Source organism: Lagenorhynchus albirostris, chromosome 16 (assembly GCF_949774975.1).
Source record: "Lagenorhynchus albirostris chromosome 16, mLagAlb1.1, whole genome shotgun sequence".
Classification (NCBI taxonomy): domain Eukaryota; kingdom Metazoa; phylum Chordata; class Mammalia; order Artiodactyla; family Delphinidae; genus Lagenorhynchus; species Lagenorhynchus albirostris.
In genome coordinates, this window is record NC_083110.1 from 49,435,945 (window position 1) to 49,456,997 (window position 21,053).

A 21,053-nucleotide genomic window follows, 5' to 3' on the forward strand; every position below is an offset into this window, starting at 1 on the left:
CACAAAATCTTGTACATGAATGTGCATAAGAACATTATTTGTAATAGCCAAACAGTGAAAACAGCCCAGATGTCCATCAACTTATGAATGGATAAAATGTGATAAATCTACCCATTGCAATAGTAGTCAGCTATAAACTGGAATTAAATACTGATACATGTTACAACCTGTACAACATGAATGAACCTTGAAAACATTATGCTAAGTGAAAGAAGCCAAACACATATTGTATGATTCCATTTATATGAGATGTCCAGAATAGGCAGTTCCATACACACAGAAGGTTAGATTAGCAGTTGTCAGGGTCTGGGGACAGGGAAGAATGAGTAGTGACTGCTAGTGGGTGTGGAGTTTCTTTGGGGGTGATGAAAATGTCCCAGAACCAAATAGTGGTAGTGGTTGCACAGCCTCACGAATATACTAAAAACTACTGAATTGTATGCTTTAAATGGTGACTTCTGTAGTGTTTGAATTATATTTCAATTTTTTTAGAAGTCAAAAAAAGTCAAGCTCGACAATTGGGTTAGCTGGTGGAGATACTGACCATATCATTCTGAAGACGAGAGAAGAAACATTGTAAGGTGTTTGGGCTTAAAAACAAACAAAAAATCCAATAATCATTATCACAAGAACTAGAATTTGTTGAAGTGTGTCCTAGAACTGGAAGCCCATCTAACTTGTGACATGGACCACTATCTGACTTCAGATCTAGTCTTTATAACTCTTCTAAAAACAAAGGGATAAAGAGTAAAAAAAAGCCTCTAGGGTAACCACCTTAGAAGCAGAAAGGAGCCTTTTTGGAACTGTTCCTCTTCTGGCCTGAGTCAGAAGGGACCGGTTAAAAGGCAAGGGGATTGTTCCATGAAAGGGGAAGTTAACATTCTTCGAAACACAAACCAAATCTTTTCCATATATTACTTCTTCAAATATACAGGTGTGCTGGAATGTTGATCCCCTCAGGGCAGCAGAGCAGGGTCTGGGCTACGCATCCACTGCCCCAGGGGTCTCCCTTTTAACCCCGCTGTGTGTAGTACGAATGTTTCCATTTCCTATGTGTGTCATGAAATGAAATGGTTAGGGAAGAAGCACTGCTCTTAGGGTCATCTCTTTAAGGTTCTCCCCACCTGCCTTATCATCGTGTACTGATCGCCCTTAATTGTCATTGCCCCTCTTAAAATATGTCAACTACTTTTCAGAGAGCTATACAGCAGTTCCCAAGTGCACCTAGCTAGGAAACAACAAGGTTAATTTGGTGTAGTTATATTTTTATAGAGAGAGAATGCATAATTGTTATATTTTTATTTCCAACATACTTACAAATCAAATATTAAATAATCCAAGATGGAATTTTGTTAGCGATCGATGTCAAACCTTATTGGGTTATAAATTCCAGAAATAAGCTTTTGCCTACTTTTTTAAATCTTTGCTCTTCTGACATCTCTATACTTACTAATAATTTTGAGAAGGTTATAACTAATGACGCCAGGTCATTTCTGCAGGTTCTTTCAACGTTAGACTTCCTCGCAGATAAGAATACACTTAAAGGGTCTTCCAGTACCCTCACATTATTCTCTGACTTAACTGGGACCCATGAAACATGCTAACAATTATTTATAAGCTGTTTAGAGCAAGAAAACAGATAGGAAACCTTGATGAGGTTGAGATGATGTGAGCAGATAACAGAGAATGTCTATGTGTGTATCTATCACTTTGTTTTCATGCTGACTAGAATGTCAGTCTTCCCATTTGAAATGGGTAGAATACGTCTTGCTTTAGATGTGACTTTTAACTTGTTTTCTTTTAATGGATACTTTACCATCTGAATTGTGATCAGGTGTCATTTGTAGGTTAGTTTCTGTTGGTCTTGGCTGGGAAATATATTTTGCTAGGAATATATTTTGACTGGATAGTTCTACTTTTTGACTTAGTGAATTAAAGAACATCTCCAAATTGTTGACCTAATTTCCTAAACATAAGTAGAAGTAACACTTTATACCTCCAAAAAATTCAATTGGGGGCTTCCCTGGTGGCGCAGTGGTTGGGAGTCCGCCGGCCGACGCAGGGGACACGGGTTTGTGCGCCGGTCCAGGAAGATCCAACATGCCGCGGAGTGGCTGGTCCCGTGAGCCATGGCCGCTGAGCCTGCACGTCCGGAGCCTGTGCTCCGCAGCGGGAGAGGCCACAGCAGTGAGAGGCCCGCATATCGCAAAAAAAAAAAAAAAAAAAAAAAAAAAAAATTCAATTGCTGGGTTTTGTTTTTGGTTTAGTATTGATAACTTTTAAGGTTTGGGAATATAGTTTTGTTTCACAAATTGGTTCATGTTTGTCATGTCTGCAACCTCATTTTGACTCATTTTGGGTGTCCATTCTAGATTGGTTCCTATATTTTAGTGATGTTCAGCCTTAATGAATGAATTAGTACTGCTAACGAAATGCAAAAAATCAAGGCATGTACAACATTGTTTTTCCAGTAAAGTACTGCCACAGCCCATCAGACACTGACTGGGCATATTTCTCCCCAACCAAGAGTTCATACTACACGACTTCTAGTTGGTGGGGATCTTGTGGCCTAACTGGCTTCTCTCTGTTGAACCCGAAGTCTCCTCAGAGCCCCATTTGAAATCACTGCTTTAAAAAAAAAAAAAAAATTTTATGTTTGACGGTTTTTTTAATGTGCCTAATTCTTTCAAAAGTGACAGAATATTTTATATGCTTTTTGTGACTTTATTTTCAATTAAACTCATGATGTATTCTTTACCAAAAGGTTTAGAGGAATGCAGACTGCATGTTTGCAAGGATTTTCCTAGTACACAATGATGGTACATGATATTCTTGAAGAATATCATCTAAGTACCCAAGAATTAGGAACATTTTTACTCACAAGTACTAAAGAGCTCTAAATTGAAACGTTTTCAGAATACATCTTGAAAATACTCAAAATGATAGTGGAAATGACACCTGTAGTGTTATTAAAAGCGAGGTAAAATATTTTCATTAGTAATCTTTATTTCCTTTAGGGTTTAATGAAGAAATTCATTCGGTGTTCTACACGTGTAACTGTGGGAACGATTAAAAAATTTCTAAGTTTAAAACTAAAACTTCCAAGTTCTTATGAGGTAAGTTAATAATCTAATCTTGATCATTTTGATAATTCTAATCTGAAGTAAAATTCTAATAAATTAATTTTGTGGAAACTTTGGTTACTTTCATGTTAAAAATTTTTGGAATGTAATATTCTATTTCTGTAATCTGTGTTTTTGAATTTAACGTCCTGACTAAAACATGATACTAATAAACCTAACGTTTTATAATTAGAGGATATATTTAAATAACATTAAGTATTCTTGAAATAAATATCCCAGCTAAATGGATACTTTTTTTTTTTAATGCCAGCATGCTTTATGGTATGTCTTTTTCTTTCAATCTGAGACCTTTCAATCCATTTTAATGAATTCTTTATAGACTTCTTTTTCAGAATGTAAAGCATTGTCTTTTTATCAAAGGGATTTTGTAATGTTCATTTAGTTCTGTAACATGCAAAAATGGTATTTGCTTAGACCTAAGGAAAACCAACATACTGCATCTGCATACATGTAGTCTACTAGTTTCTTAGAGAAGTCAGTTGCCCTGATGTTGATCACAGTACAGCTTGTAATGTGTGCCATGTTAGAGAATGTTTATGACCCTATACCTCTGGCTATCCCTTACAAGGAGATGTGGCTACCATTTCTCACCTGCCCAAACGGCAGTCTTGCGACTTGTGTCAATTTCCTCTTCCTCCCCTTTGAGTTCCTCTAGTCGCATCTAAAACAACTAAAGATCGAGGCTAGCTTACAGTATAAACAGAGACATCAAAGGAAAAATAGTTTTTCAGGCTTATGTACAATAGTATTCATATGAACAGTCATAGTAGAAATTAAACAGGATTTGAACATAGGTATTGACAAGTATTAGGTCTGTATTTTGAGGAAACCTCTGAACCTGACCTTATTTTAAAATGTCTTGCAGATGACTAATTAATCTATGGATTAAGAATTAATTCTTATGTGTTTGGTCCTATAAAAAAATTTCCAGAGATAGTAACTTTTACATTAGGAAAAAAATTGTGAATATTAAAGCCATATGTACTTGATAAAAGTAAAAGGAAAAAAAAAGATTTATAGATATAAACACAGTGAAATAGAAAATGAAATTGTTTTTATAATTTGGTTTTGTTCTTTATTCTCTTCTTGCAAAATACCACTTGCAGTTTTATTTCCTTACTTTCAAGTGTGACTCATTGAGTTATTTTCTAGTTTTCAGGAAGTTGTTAGAGCCGAGAGAACTGTTGCTCTCATACAGTCTTACCGTTGGCACTTACTACATACATTTCTCTGTAGACTTCTCTATAGAAAGGATGGGAGGGGGAGAAACTGAATTCACTGACATCTCCTCATCTATCCCAATGCAAAGAACTTCCCCTATGATTTTTAGTAATATTTACTGTTCCCCCCTTATTTTGCTGCCCCACAAGTAAGGGGATGATTTAATGACATTCCTAACAGCTGAAGCATCTGTAACAGGACTGGTAACTGGGGCAGTATGGTTTGGTTTTCAAATGACAATAATGGAAGCTGCGTACCTAGTTGGGAATTGCATCCTAAGTAAGTCCCTTTACCTCTTTGCTTATGAATTTATTTTACAGGCAAGATAAAGAAAATGAAACTATCTACTTTGTTCTTTTAAAAACAAAATGGTGTCTGAAAAACATTCTGAGGTCCATTTAAGTCACCATAAATCATCCAAAAATCAATATAATTTAGCTAATAATTTATCTAGTACAATTGGAACTATACTCATTTTAGACTTAAAGTTCAAAACTCCAGTCTCTGTCTAGCCAGACAAGAATTATTTAAAAGCCATTCTTCCTCCTTTCCATACTTTAAATCCTATCAGTTTGCTTTTAATCTCTAGAAAACCGAAATGTTTTATTTATAGGGATCTATAATAAATGCTTGTTTAATGATGCTTTGTTGAATTCGTAAATCACAGCCACAGCTCCTGTGGCCTTGCTAAGGACTGGGGGCAGCAGGGGTTGTTTGGTGGCTGCAGCTCTAGAGCAAAAGTGAGCACTGATAAGTATGACCCTTTTTTGAAGTTCCATACAAGGTGGGAAGACGGCCTGGTAAATATTATGCAGGTTACCAGCTAAGCAGAGCAGAGAGGTGGAGAGCCCTGGGAGATGCAGACCTGTGGCCTGGTCCTAATTGTTCTGTCAGCTTGAATGCCTTGAAGCCCCCAAAAATCATGTATCCATATGCATTCATTTACCCGCTGCAAATATAAACTAATGCAGAGGAGGAAAGCAGCTCCTTCAAATGAGAGATGAATTCATAAGCCACATGTGCCATGAGGAATTGTAAGGTTTCCACAACTTCTTCTCATTCAGTAAGAAATCACAGAAATATGTCTCAATCTCAAAGGCTGCACAGAGACATAGACTAAGAAGGTTCACATTGCGTTTCAAAATTAGGTGATGAACCTGAGATAGAGGTATGTGGGACAAGACAGCCAGTGATTCATGTTAATTATATCTGAATTGTTAATACCTATGAGATGAGGCCGTGCTTTTAATAGAAAGATCCAGTGTTCTTCTCAAATAATGGACACTACTTCTATTTTGATATAAGTATTTGAATCTTTTTTGAAATTTGGGGAAAAAAATGTAAAACACTTATGAATTGAGAATTATTTATGTTAATGGATCTGTAACTATTCTTTTTAAAGTTGGATGTGCTGTGCAATGGTGAAATTATGGGGAAGGATCATACTATGGAGTTCATCTACATGACAAGATGGCGACTAAGAGGCGAAAACGTAAATTGCTTTTATATACCTACGTGTATATTTAGTTCTTTACCATTATGTTATTCAAATTTAACAGTTACTTAGACACTTTAAAAAAAAAAAAAACTAGCTTGGGAAAGAAGAAACTGGTTCCTCTTATTGTTTCTCAGCTACTCCATGATAGTTGGTCCCAAGTACAAGGCCGAGATCTGTGTTAGATGTGGTTTTGTTATATTTAAGGTAAGTTTAAAGCATCAGTTTGAATATGTTCAGAACTCAGATAACCTAGAGACGGAGGAGATAGTACTTCCATTTTTTTAAACCCCAGTAAATTATGGGAACTTCTAAGTTCTGCCCTGACTAGTGTGTTTAATGGTTAAGATATTTTTTGTTTGTGGTAGAGGAAACAGATAGGGTAGAATCTAGATAATCTTTTTTTCAGGTACCAACTTTACATTGAAAGTATAAAATCGGACCGAAGGGTAAGTGAGTTTGCAGTGGTTTCTGATGCCAGAATTAGATTGCCGTGCCTTAGGCCCCAGGCAATATGGGAGAGATGATTAAAAGGAGGAAACTAAGAAAATTTTTTTAAAAACCCAAAAGGAGTTTGTATTTTGAACTATATCTTTGATTAGGTTAGTTAGAAGGTTCAAGTGTATTTTATCTGAGTTACATGTAACATTGATATTAGGGAAATTTGAGGGTCTAGGGACTGTAAGGCTGGTATGTAGCAGTAAGGAATACAGTAGTAATTATAAAAAACACAAAATTAAGAAATGCAGCCTCACCCAATTACAGTGGCTCAAGAACATACTTATGTTGAATGTAAACATCTATGGAACTTTTTTTTCTTTTTCAGAAGAACTGTCTTGGTATGATACAATAATAAATGAAGCACGTAACTTCTTAATTCAGAATTTTTTTCCATTCACATCCCACTTGGATGACGCCTTCCTTGTGAGGCTGAGTTCTCGTGACCAGGAGGAATAAGTTATGTTCTAGTCCCAGCCACCAACCGGTTGTGTGCCTTGAGGAACTCATGAAACCTCTCTAGGGCTCCTTTTTTTTAAATTCTAATTGTCTTTGTATTTGGTAAATTACTACTTGCCTATGACATTTTATATATTTTTTAATGGTTCTACATACATCACTCTCATTTAATCCATCTAACCAGAATGTTTTGGGTACCAAGTGCAGATTACAGAGGTAGTCAGTTCTCTTGCCTGGCCCTGCTGGGGCCTAAATATTGTGATATTACACATAATAGTAATACCACAATATTGGTATAATTTTAGCTTTCTTTGATAGTTCACTGGACACTTCAGTATGTGTTAGTGCTTGATATCATCATTATGAATAGGTTTGCCTTAAGGTTGAAGAGCTGTAACTCATCATCCACTGCAAGACATCTACTGATACTCACTTGTCCTTCACCAGATCCCTTCCCAAAGGTCTCCCACACTGCCAGTTATTTTAATGTCATAGCATGGAAGAGCTAATTCATAGAAATTGTTATTAATAAAGAGAAACCAGTCTTCACTACGCTTCTGATTACACATTTCCGAATAGTTTAAATTCCCTGGTTAAGGCATATTTTAATAAAAATTAGTTCAGAAAAATGGTTTAGTACCTTATTTTTATTCGGGTGAAAACAACCAATAAATAGAAAAAAATGCCACATTTTATACTTAGTACAACAGTAAAGAAATAGCCCATTTCATTTTTTTGGCATGACAGCCCTGTTTTTTGTGTGTTCTCCTCCTCTAAACCTGTTTCTCCCTCAGCCTTCACATTCTCATCAGTTCCAAGATTAATAGTTCCATTTTTCCAGTTTCTCAGACCCAAATCCCTAAAGTCAGTCCTGATTAGTTTCATCCATCCTTAGCAAATTCTTTGACCTCTACCGTCAAAATACAGTAATGAGAATCCAGTTACATCTTATCACCTCCTCTTCTGTCACTCTGGTCCAAGCCACTGTCACTCTTCTCCAGAATTTCTATAAAAGTCTCTTAACTGGGCTCCATGCTTCTACTCTTTTTTTTTTTTTAACGTCTTGAGTTTCTCACAGCTGTGTCTTTTAGGTTTTTTTTACATCTTTATTGGAGCATAATTGCTTTACAGTGGTGTGTTAGTTTCTGCTGTATAACAAAGTGAATCAGTTATACCTATACATATATCCCCATATCTTCTCCCTCTTGCGTCTCCCTCCCACCCTCCCTATCCCATGCTTCTACTCTTGCTGCCACCTGTGCCCCCTCCCATCTTCACCCAACACAGCAGCCAGAGTGACCCTCTTAACGCAAGTTAGAACATGTGGCTTCTGTGCTCTAAATTATCCTGTACCATCTAATGGCATTTAGATAAAAGCCAAAGTCCTTCCAGGGACCTATAGATGGTGGACCCCACACAGTTTTCCCCAAAGACATCTTTGCTCTTACCCTTTGCTCCCTCCCTCTCGCTTCACTGGCCTCTGTGTTTGTTTCCTCTAACATGCCGGGCTTGCCCTTGCCTCCCCAAATATCCACCTAACTTGTTCCCTTTACCCCCTTCACCCAGAGAATTTTGCTCTACGTCCCCTCCTCAGTGAGGCCTCTGACTTCCGCTAATAGTGCAACCCCTCTCCTGCTCTGGCACTCTTGACCCCTTGTCAGGCCTTGCCATTCTCCACAGTATTTCATACCGTCTTAACCCCTTGTCAGGCCTTGCCATTCTCCACAGTATTTCATACCGTCTTAACCCCTTGTCAGGCCTTGCCATTCTCCACAGTATTTCATACCGTCACTGTACCTCTTCTGTATGTTTATTGTTTGTCCCCAACTAAAATGTAGCCTGAGGGCAGGGATGATTATTTGTTCACTGCTCAGGCTCCAGCACCTAAAGCAGTACCTAGTACAGATACTCAGTAAGTATTTGTTTGAAGAGTAAATTGAATGCAAGTTTTGTCTTTTATAAGGTAGTAGTTAGGCAAAATATAGCTTAAAGGTCATTTTGTTTATTTCAGTCTGTTTCCCATTTGTTTTCTGTTAAATTTTAAATTTTTGCTCATGTTCCAGTTAATTATGAGTTATTATAATTGAAGAATTCTGACAGTTGGAATGAATGGACAAACTAACAATAAAACAATTCTTTCTTGATTAAGCCCCTTCCAGCATATTTATTGCAGTCACATCCTTTCCCATCTGTACCCTTCATTGCCAGCAAGATGCCAGATTGTCTGAAAAGCTTTCGTTACTGTCTCTACTGGCATTGCTAACTGGCTCTGTCTTGGGCTGGGGTCGGCATATTTCCTAAACTAATGACCGCCTTATGGTTCTTTCACTTACTTCTGGTACTTTTTTATATTAAACATTTTAATCTACCTGGGATTTGTTCATTTACACACACACACACACACCCCTACAACAAGGCTAAGACTCTAAAACTTATTCTAAGAATTTTTTGCCAGAAATAGCTTATTGAGTAAGTCATACTTTGCCTCATTGTTTTGAGATGTCACCGTTATCTGTGCATATGTATCTAGACATATGTGTACACATGCAGATGTGTATATCTATGTTCCTGGACCTTGTTTTGTTCTTCTGAGTAGGGCTTAATCCTACACCAGCATTTCACATTATAGCTTTTATAAAAATCTGATCACATAACACCCCTATCTAAAACTCCTCAATTGTCCATTTTCTTTGGGATATATTTAAATAAAGTCCAAACTAACTTAAAAGGAAAATAGTTGGGCCTTCTAGGTTACTTTATGATGTCTATCAGCATCTGTTAGGAAAAAGCTCATTTTTTTTTTTTTAATTGTGTTGGCTAGTTTTCCCCCTTTATTGTTTAGGTGAGCTTGAGAATGGGATTGTGATTGGCATTGTATTAAATTTCTTGACTGACTTGGCTGGCATTTGCAGTCTTTTATCCTGTTTGCTGCTGTGGGGTGCCCTCTGAAGTTCTGGACTCTTCTCTGTGCCTCTGAGTAGAGCCTGTGGTTTTCTTCCCTCTTCATGTTGGATGCCACCTCTGCCTTTCTGGGTCTTTTGCCTCAGGCAGGATCCCCCGTATTCAGATCACCTCTTGGCCTTGTCCTCTTGCTAGACTCCTGGGGGGAACCTCGGGGAGTCAGTTTTGCCTCCACTCCTCAGGAGCAGGACATTTCTGCCTGTGCCACACAGCATCTGGGCCACTCCTCCCCTTTATCCTGGGACGGTTTCACTTCAGGCTCAGCCTGCTTTCTGTCCTCTGTGCTCTTTCTAGATCCTTGTCTTCATTGTGATGCTTTTTTTTTTTTTTTTTTTTTTGCAGTATGCGGGCCTCTCACTGCTGTGGCCTCTCCCGTTGCGGAGCACAGGCTCCGGACGCGCAGGCTCAGCGGCCATGGCTCACGGGCCCAGCCGCTCCGCGGCATGTGGGATCTTCCCGGACCGGATCGGGGCACAAACCCGTGTCCCCTGCATCGGCAGGCGGACTCTCAGCCACTGCGCCACCAGGGAAGCGCATTGTGATGCAATTTTTGAAACTTTTATCTTTAGGAATCAAATATCCAGTCAAACTTAGCTAAGTCCCAGAAATTTTTCAGTTCATAACAGTATTTGCACCTCAAGATTGGTGTTCATCTTTTGCTTATTAGTGGGAGAAAATGTACCTTTTTTTAAACCATTGCTTCGCAAACTTTAATGCAAATCACAAAACACCTGGGGAGTCTTGGTAAAATACAGATTCTGATTCAGGAGTTCTGGGGCGAGGACAGAAATTCTGCATTTCTGACAAGCTCCCAGGCGTTGTCTGTGCACCTGATGTTTGGGGCCACCCTTTGAGTAAGATGATTTTAGGGGACATGATCCATGACCACTGACCTGCCCTGTAGTTTCCACATCCATAAATTGAGGTGTAGAATTGAAGAATTAGACCTCAGTTTGGAAGGGACTTAATCGCCTGTCTAATCACATGGATTCTGTTTATAATATCCATGCAGTGTTCATCACATTTTTTGAAACATAAATGGGATCATACCTACTGTTTTGCAGCTTCTTTTTCTCATTTGTTAATATGTCTTGTGGAGAATCAGTAAATTTTAAAATAATTATTTGTAACAAGTTGATAGTATTCCACTTGTGTGGCTGTAGCATAATTTGATTAATATGCTCGTTTGATTTGACTCGTTTAGATTTTTTTTCAAATATCTTGTCATTACAAACAATGCTGTATTCCAGTGTATATATCTTTTTGCATATGTGGAAGCATATTTATTGGCTAAATTCCAGATGTGGATTTACAGCAGAGTATGCATGTTTTAAATTTTGATAGGTACTGATAAATTGTCCTCTAAAAAGTTTTTAGCCGTTTATAGTCATACCAGTAATGTATGAGTGCCCATTTTCGGATACCCTCACCAACACTTCATATTTTCAATTTTGTATTTCTTGTGTGAAGTTTCTTTCCATATCCATTGCCCCTTTTTTCCATTGTGAACTTTATCTTTTTCTTACCGGCTCCTAGGAGCTCTTTATGTATTCTGGATATTCATCTTTTATTATGTATTTTGCAGCTATTTCCTCCCTGTTGTATCACGCTGCATAGTTTTGCCTGTTTTTTGGTCCTTAAAATTGGGGTAATAATACCTATCTTGAAAAATTTTAGTAAGAATTAATGAAATTATATAATAAAGTACTTAGCAGAGTGCCGGACATAATAAATGTTATTTTATTAATAGCTTATGTATGTTTGCTTTCATTATTATTATAATTCTCTCCTCCTACACTTAGTCTCATGTCTGCAAACTAACTGTTAATATCTCTGTCTCTTCAGCCTCAGCTTTCACCATGAACTCATGTTCTTCCTGCTTACCTTTCCTTGGGTAGGTTGAGTACCTACTCTCAGGATTCCCCCTTTTCCCAGATAATCCTGGTTGGTTTTATCTCTTCCAACAACCCCCCCCCCCCCCGCCAGTCCCTGCCTAAAGTTACTGCACCACGTTTGCCTTGCTTTGCTTTCTTTGCATTACCAAGCAATTTTAGGAAAAGCAAACATCTACCTTGACTGATACCAGAGATTAATAGGAAACAAAACAAAAACAAAACAAACAGTGAAATTTGCCTCTTTCTACCCTCTTTACTTGTTAAATGCTATTTGGGACTTGCATAGTTAGGCAGTCTGGTAGGCCGCAGTGTGGGGAGTCTTCGGAGAGAAGGAGGAAGGTTGTCAACGATAGCAGTGCTGGGTGTGTCTTACAGCATGTTGATGAGCCCAGTACAGAAATTCAAGGACTAACTTCTAGGGAAAAAATTGCTAAAGTCTTTCAGGAAATGGAAAATATCTAAAATTTTATTTTTAAAGCTACCAGTATATTTGTTTTAATAATTGCTTATTTAAATATTCTTCCAAAGTATATTTTAAAAACCTGCTCTGGGATGTTAGATTTATCCTGGTTAATTTGTATCTCACTTTTTTTGCTTTTTTTTTTTTTTTTTTTTTGCGGTACGCGGGCCTCTCACTGCTGTGGCCTCTCCCGCTGCGGAGCACAGGCTCCGGACGCGCAGGCTCAGCGGCCATGGCTCACGGGCCCAGCCGCTCCGCGGCATGTGGGATCTTCCCAGACCAGGGTACGAACCCGTGTCCCCTGCATCGGAGGCAGACTCTCAATCACTGCGCCACCAGGGAGGCCCCATATTTTTAATCTTTTTTTTTCTGTTTTGAAGAAGCACACGATGTTGAATTCATATATGCATAATTTTAAAGTGTGTTATGTTTCATAATTCCATTACAGTTCAATGTTTATGCTTAATAAGGGTTCAGGATAATATTGAAAAATCAAGATTTGGGAATGATTTTTTAATATGAATGGTTAACCGTTAAAAGATGGTAGATTTAGAAATGAATCTACTCACTGGTTTAAAAATACGTTAATTCATTGATTTACTCATAAAACATTTGAGTGGCTGCCGTGTGCCAGTTCTGTGCCTTAGCTCGTAAGATTGCAAATATGAATAAGATTCAGACTCAGAGAGCTCACAATCTAATGCTATTAAAATAGTTACGGAGACCAAGAGTCTAATCGGAGGAATATAAAGAACCTAATCTAAAACAGAACATGGATCACTTACAGGCTGAGGCAAGTGCCCTGCCCCTCTCAGAGCTCTGAGATCCTCAGTGTTCCCTCTCAGGGTGGTTGAAGAGGTCTAGCAGAGATTGCTCACAGGAAAAGTTGGAAGAAAGAGGGTGCCCCTCCTGGATTGAGAAGGCGAGGGTTTTCTCAGGAATTTAGTATTTGAAGAGGAGATGGAAAGGACAGGTCACCGTTTTGGTAAATATTTGCAGAATATTAACAAAACTCTTACCTAGAGACATAATTTCAAGCTAAAATTTACCAGTCACTAAGTTATTAAAGACTTTTTCCAAAAACAACTACCATATTTTGGAAAGTGTTTACTTAATCATGTTGACTCATGTTTGACGTTAAAATATTTTAAATATGTATCCAGTTGTGGATGCCTCTTATCTGATGAGTTCATCTCCTCCGCAGTTTCGGTGTCTGAACTGCTCAGCTTCGCAAGTCTGCCCTCAGGATGGCCCTTTGTATCAGGTAAGAGGCACTCACGACTGTACATATGACCCTCTGATGCCTGCCTGCCACAAAGGTGACTGCTTTCACCCCAAACTCAAGTTCCTAAGACATGTAACTTTGCAAAACTAAGACTTACTTGAGCTACAAAACTTCATCTTTTCAACTTACATCCCCAAAGTTTCCCATTATTTTAGTTCTCTTGAATTATCTTTTTAATTTTGCCAAACTAAAAATGAAGTTATAAATGTTCAGGCCATTATTTATGCATCAGGAATTGTTAATAATTACCGCTTTCAGCCCATGAGAAATCTCTGCTCCATATTGGATCTCTGCTCTATACTTAACACTTCTTTGTGTGTGTGTGTTTTTAATTAATCATTCACCCACAAGTGAAAGATAAAATGCCAGATTAGGTGAAGCTAAATAACAGCAACAGCTCAATGCAGTTGTGAGCTCGCTTACTAGGCCCTGTCCTAAGGACTGTATTTGAGTTACCTCTTCTAGCGCAGAAATGATAGTGAACTGATTTAGTAATGCACTGAGCAAACGTGAACATACCTGAGAACAGTTTATCTAATATAAGTACATTTTAAAAATTTGGAAAACAGAAGAGACTAAGCGTAGAATAGCAAGGATTACCGTTGAGTGTAGAGATGATCTATGATCAACCTTAATCCATGGATTAACCATGGCATTTCTTAAAAATCTCCATTGTTCTTTTATCCCAGAAATTAAAGTAGTCTTCATAATTATTTCCTTGGAGCCAAGAAAGGAGAATTGTAATTATATAACAAACTTAACTAGCAGACTTAGCTCTGATGTTGCAATTTTAGGGTTGGGACAAATAATTATATGTTAAGTATTAGAAGAACCACTTCAAATCGAAAATGTTAAATTAGCATTTTATCTACAATTTCCCTCAGTCTCATTGTCAGTGCTGTGATTGTGGAAATCCCCACACTGTCATTAAAATGTGTGTTTCTTAATACACACTTTTTAAGTCCTGTTGTTTTTAGTAATGGAGTAAGCACATTTAGCAACTATAAAGGCCAATAGAAAATCATTTAGAGAAAAAAAATCATACTTCTCCTTATATTATGCAGTTGAGGGTGAGGGGTGAGTAAATAATTTAACTGAGCTGGTGAGATATGCGTAGATGTTTCACTGACTTTAGCTTCACGGCTGATTTCGAGATGAATTGTAGTGATGCTCCTGCCTTTAGTTATAACTCATACATACATGGCTTTTTGCTTTTACTCTTGGCACTGATGTCTGTTTATTTCCTGAGAAATAAAGATACTCTTAAACTCTGATCTAAAGTTTTAGAGAACTAGAATAAGACCAGATTTTCAAAAATCCCCACACACCTCCTTTTCTAACTTCAACACTTCATTATAGAGTATAGTCCTGTCAGAACATCTTTAGCCAAAAATCACCTAGAAAATTTCAAGGAAAAGATTATCACTATTATAAGAAAGTATTATTATATGTTTAGCTTTATGCTATTAAATTTTTTAATTTTGTGAAAATTTCATGAAATAGTTTTCTAGGAAAATAATAGTGGACCAACATTCACCCAAGAAGAAAATGTAAATCACTAAATTATGGAAGACATAAAAAAAATTAAATTACAGATACCTAAATATAAAACTACTTTTAATGGTCACGTTCCCTCATATTTTCAAGGAATAGATCATTCTCATTCTAAATTGGTTTAAGTCATTGAAAAAGATGGAATTTTTCCAAATTCATTTTACAAAGATAACATAATCGTGAAAGCAAAAACTGACAGAGAACCTGCAATTAGAAAACGAGTATCAAATCTTATTTTGAACATAAAAACAAAGATGATAAAAACATACTAAATATACTAAAATAATATGCTAGAAGAATAATAAACCAAGACCAAGTAGTATTTTTATCAGAAATGCAAGAATGGCTTCATGCTGGGGAGAGGGAAATTATATATATATATTATATCCTAAAAACACTAAGTCAAATAAATACTAGTAGATGCTGAAAAGGCATTTGATAAAATTTGAATGTTAAGTCCTAATTTTTCCTGCAAGCTTCTTATTTTGAAAAATTTCAAAACAACAACAATGTTGATGTAATACAAAGGAGTATCATTTACTTTTACTTAGATTTACCAATTAACATTTTGCTACAGTTTTTGCCCCCCTTTCCCTTTCTTCCTCTTCTCCTTATCTTGTTAATCTCTTTATAAATATATCTGTTGTTTCTTTACAGAGCCGCTTGAAATTAAATTGCACGTATCATGACAGTTGACCTCTAAATACTTCAGCATATGTTTCCTAAGATCAAAGACCTTCTCATATGTAACCACAATCCCACTTTGTGCACAAGAAATTTAGTACATTAAATATTATAGTGATGTCAGTTCTTCCCATAATTAAATTATGAAGTTTAATATAGTTTCAAACACATTTTTACCAGATTCTTGTTTAACTTGACAAAGTCAGTCATTCTAAAGTTCATCAGGAAATATAACTTGGTGCCTCTGGTCAGTCCCATTTTTAAATGAGTGATCACGGGGCACATTCATGGCCACCTACTGAAATGTATTTTAAAGCCGAAGTAATTAAAATCTGGTACTATCTTAAACATAGACACATAAATAAAAAGAATAGCTCAGGAACATGAATCTATCAAGAGTATTTCAAATTAGTGGAGGGTAAAAAGATTAACAAATATCTATTGAGCCCTTAATTATGCACTGGGCAATCTTCTAGGCCCTGGGAACACAGAAGTAAAAATGAAAAAAATTCATTTCCTTCATGGAGCCTATACTCTAATGATAACAGATGAAAGATAAATGAGTAAAATGTATAGTGTTAGAAGAAAAATTAAAGTAGATAAATAGAATATTTTAGATAAGATAGCCAAGGGAAGACCTCTTTGAGTTGGGGATTTTTGACCAAAAAGAAGTGAGAGTAAGAGCTATGTGTCTATCTGGGGTAGGGCCCTCTAGGCCGATGGCACACAGTGCAAAGATCCAGAGATGTGGTCGTGTCTGGTGGTTTGAGGGCTGCAAGGCGGCCAAGGGCCTGGAGCAGAGACAGTAGTTGACCGGGTATCGGGGAACTTGGAGCATAGATGTTGGGGTGGGATATGATCTGGTAGGGTTTGTTTTCAGTTAATTGTCCTGAGACTTTTGGTGGTGGTGATGGGGTGGGGGGATTCATTCCATACCTCCCATTATAGGTGTTTTTCATGGCTAAAATGGTACACATTAAAAATGATACCATCAAAGATCAGGAAGAGAATATAGCTAACTAACCTCAGAGTGAGGATGGCCTTTCTCATTGTACTTGTAAAAGGAAAGAAAACAAACCAAGTTGACTACTAATACTGAAAAGTACATGGCAAAAATACCATAAATAAGGAATATTTGCAATATATGACAGAAGGATTTGCTGCCCTAATACATAAAGAATCCATACAAATCTGTAGGACAGAGTTCACCTGTCCGTAGAAAAATCAACAAAAGACATGATAAGACAAGTCACAAAAGAAGGAAACACAACTGCCTAGTATAAAGGTAGTTAACTTATTTAGAAGTCAAAATGGAAGAAGAAATAAAATACTATTATATGCGTATTAAATTTCCAAATTAAGAGAGAGGAGAGGAATAGTACTCATTATTGATGAGGCTCCTGAAGAATGAGCACTCATATTTCTTTCAGAAATGTAAAAATAGAACAACTTTCTTAAAGTCCAGTGTGATAGCATTTACCAAAAAGCCTTTTAAAATGCTTATGCTGTCTGAATCAGCAGTTCTACTTCTAGGAACCAACCCTAAGGGTGCAGGGGAGATAGGGTGGGGAGTGGGGAATAGATCATTGGGTCACAATAAATTTATAATAGCAAAAAAAAAAGAAAAGAAATAAAATATGCAGTAAAAGATTTGTTGATAATTTATTGTACATTTCTATAAAGGTATCATATGTAGCCTTTAAAAATGATCATGTATGACCATATTAAATACTGTAGAAATAAGTTTATGGAATTTTTTTAATGGACAGAATTCTTTTATGGACAAAATTATTTACCAAACAATATGTGTAGCGTGATTCCAGCTTTAAAAAGAAAAATAATGTAGACAAAAAGACTAGATGGATGTACATTAAAATGACTGTGGTGGTTATCTTTGGGTGTGGGATTTAAATGATTCTCCTTTTTTTCTTGGTGGTTTTCTATATTTTCTAAATCTAAAACCAAGTTACTTTTATGGTAAATAATTTATTTTTTAAGAAAAATAGTATATCAACCAGCCAATTTCTATCATTTTCTAAAATTATCACATTTGAAATAATATATACTTTGGAAGTATGGATTCTTTTAGTAAATGATGAGACCGAGGACTGGCAGTCTCCACTCAGTGTAGTCCCATAACACTAAGAGGAGTGATAGGCCACATTTCATTACAGTGCGTGCAGTGCCATTTTACTTCAGAAGGCAAACTGAAACACAAATAGGACTTAACGTATACCTTAACCATTTCCAGTTTTGTAACACCAATAATTCTTAAACTTCACGTTGTCATAGGACACACACACATACCAATGGTTACTTGGAGGAGAAGAGAAAACCATTTTCAGCCCAAAACTGAGAAAATCCCAACCACTGACAACCAAGGCATTTTACTTCCCTCTCTTCCTACATCCTAGTAGAATTGGTGATGGATTCTTCTGTGCATGATGAATGGATTTTTGAACGAGTGACTTAATTATTTGCAGAAAGTATGCAGATTCAACAGGAATGGAAAGCAAAGCTAGAAAGATTATTATAATGAGAGGCAAGCTCTGGGTTGGGTCAGGTAGGATGGGAAGTAGTCAAGTTAGGTTAATACGATGTCTAGGTAGCAGTCTCCAATTCTGCCTGAACTTCAGAAAACCCAGGGAGTTTTGTAAAATACAGATTTCTGTGTCCCACTCACAGATATTCTGATTCAGAGGAAACAGAAAAAAGTTTAAATAAAAACAAGGAAGCGGGCTTCCCTGGTGGTGCAGTGGTTGAGAGTCCACCTGCCGATTCAGGGGACCCGGGTTCGTGCCCCGGTCCGGGAAGATCCCACATGCCGCAGAGTGGCTGGGCCTGTGAGCCATGGCCGCTGAGCCTGCGCATCTGGAGCCTGTGCTGCGCAATGGGAGAGGCCACGACAGTTAGAGGCCCGCGTACCGCAAAAGAAGAAAACAAGGAAGCAAAATTTAACCACAATAGATTTAGACCATGGAAACCCTGAGAGACTGTGACTTTTACTCCAGTGCTTAGAAAACTGTAGGGCGTCACCTTACTTCTTAAGCTGGGAACAGCAAGATGTAGGAATTTTCATTCCTACCCTCCAGTCCAACCCTGAGCTGAATGGTGAGAGAGACTTCCCAGGATGTAGCATGGCAATGATACCTACAGAAACAGTCATTTTCAGGGTTCTGGAATCTCAGTCTACCACTTTTGTCTATAGGAAAGAAAGACAGGATTTTTGCATTCACCTACACAGAGACAAGGGGGGAAACAAGTCAGTAGCCATCTCAGCCCTTCCTTGTTTTCATAAAAGTAGCTCCTGGTAATTTCATTTTAAAAAGGGGAATCTGCACCTTTAAGAAAAGGAAAACCATTGTTTCTTCAGACCCTTTCTGACTTTGATGTTTGAGTTCTATGTGATATGACAAAACAGGGGGTAAAAAAGACACAGAAGTAGCAGTGTGGCTTTTACCACAGGAAGCTGTTTCCTCTCTAGTGCTGTATGTTGATGTATGATACCTTCCCTACATAGAGCAAAACAGAAGGACAGTCTGAACCATTCAATTATATAATAGTCAAGTCAAAATATTTAGTAGTATCAACTATTGAAAGGAGGCGGTTTCGTCTAACAATTAGTTACTTGTGTTTCAACATTCTTTAAATGACAGTTAAGTTTTAAATCCTGAAAAGAAGTGTCAAAGTTAAGATGTGTGATTTGTAAACACTATCCCAGTTTTCCTAGATCCATAGCAGGAGGTCTCTGTTAATTCGTGGCTCAATGGGCTCTCACAAACAGCAGCCCTGACGGAGTCCAGCCTGCGGGCTTGTCTTGTTCAGCCCCACAGGTGAATGCAGGTGAGAGCTTTCCATCCTCCACACAGGCCCTGCCTCGCCCTAAGTATTAACATTAGTACTATTCACATACGCAAGCAGTATGACGTCTGCGGGCCTTCCAGCTTCACCTTTGTTGCCAGTTATGGAAAACTTGACTGATTCTAGAAAATAGTAGCCGTTTAAAAATATAGTCTTAATGATAATTACAACCTTAATTGTCGTAATCACCAGTACCAGGAAATACTGTAAGCTATAACTGCACGTTCTTAAAGTCTTTTATGTATAATCTATATTATTTTTATATCAACAGTCTTATTCATCATCTGTTTTTATTTTATAGTCATACCCCATGGTATTGCAGTATCGACCAAGAATTGATTTTGGTTAGACCACGGGGCCTAGATCCCACTGAATGAATCCTGCACTACGTGTTTACTCATCGACAGACTGCACGGTGAACGGTGTGTGGACTGGAGGGACACAACCAGATTTTCAGCATGCGAATAAGGCCATTGTCTGTCTCTAAATTGTCAGTTGCATTTTTGTTGTTTCTATTAAGAGCAAACCAAGTGCCATTCTGCTACTGAACCATCTGCATAAGGTATCTGTGCTGTCTCACAGTGTACAATACAAGTCATGGTTGAAATCAGTTAGGTGTGCAGCCACGATCCAGCCTTCTGAATATTCTGCTTGCCTGTTCCAAGATTGTTCTGATGTTTGATTACACTAGTAATATGGCTCAATCTTTGTGGTGTTGCAGTTTTCACATACTTACTATTTGATTAATTCTTGTTTAAGTAGAGTACTGTACAAGGAACTAATAATTATTATATCTTGAAATTATTTTGTATGGGAAATATGTTTAGAAAAGTGGTCCTTGAGCCACTGTCCTGTTCTCAGTAAGCTTTTTGTGTGCAAAATAGTTCACTCTTGAGTGTGCAAGTCCTTTGGGGAAGAATTCCAATTGTTCTTTACATTAGAGCACATATAATTGTAGGCATTTTGAGTCATCTGTCTGTGTAGTCTACCAGTCGCACAGGGAGGGCCTGTTCACCCTCCAGAAAACGTATGTGACTTCCTGGAGAGCTGAAGTGAGATTCACAGCCATTTGAAATGTTGGCAGCTGGTCACATTTACTTCTAACAAAATTAATGTGTAAGTGAGGTTAATCCTTCATAATGCCTTATGACGAGCGGGTGCTGCCTCATGAAACGCCATCGCCGTCGTGTAGCCCACTTTACGTGTGCATTGTTATACTGTGGCTCTTACCTAATGAAGTACATTGTTTCCCTTTTTCAGTTGGCCTTAGGTGTGTGTCACTGTGGCATGCAGAAGGTTATGATGATTTAAGTATTAGGATTTTTAGAGCAGGTAACATTAGCTATTTTATGGATTTCAAAAATCTCAAAGCAATTGTAGATTAAAACTGTTAGTAACCTGTCACATTTCCAAACCATACGTATAAAATAGACAAAATGCAGTGTAATAGATAAATATGCTAACCAGAATTAATGGTTTGAGGATATTTCATTTTAGATCCTGTAGTAATCAGGGGGAAATGGGATTATATTGTTTT

At 37.5% G+C, this 21,053-nt stretch overlaps 1 protein-coding gene across 7 annotated transcripts in view; it reads left to right on the plus strand.

Annotated features, from left to right (window-relative positions):
- PCGF5 (polycomb group ring finger 5) overlaps positions 1-21,053 on the plus strand; it is a 117,227-nt gene that overhangs the window by 91,645 nt on the left and 4,529 nt on the right. For 4 of the 7 annotated variants that reach the window (XM_060125839.1, XM_060125843.1, XM_060125841.1 and 1 more), the window contains exons 7-10: positions 3,018-3,116; positions 5,767-5,856; positions 13,337-13,396; positions 19,818-19,938. In XM_060125839.1, the coding sequence (XP_059981822.1) occupies positions 3,018-3,116; positions 5,767-5,856; positions 13,337-13,396; positions 19,818-19,865 (297 nt within the window). In that variant the 3' untranslated portion in view covers positions 19,866-19,938. Of the gene's footprint in view, positions 1-3,017; positions 3,117-5,766; positions 5,857-11,622; positions 11,860-13,336; positions 13,397-19,817; positions 20,007-21,053 lie in introns of those variants that run through there. The other 3 variants (XM_060125842.1, XM_060125845.1, XM_060125846.1) reach the window with 3 other exon arrangements.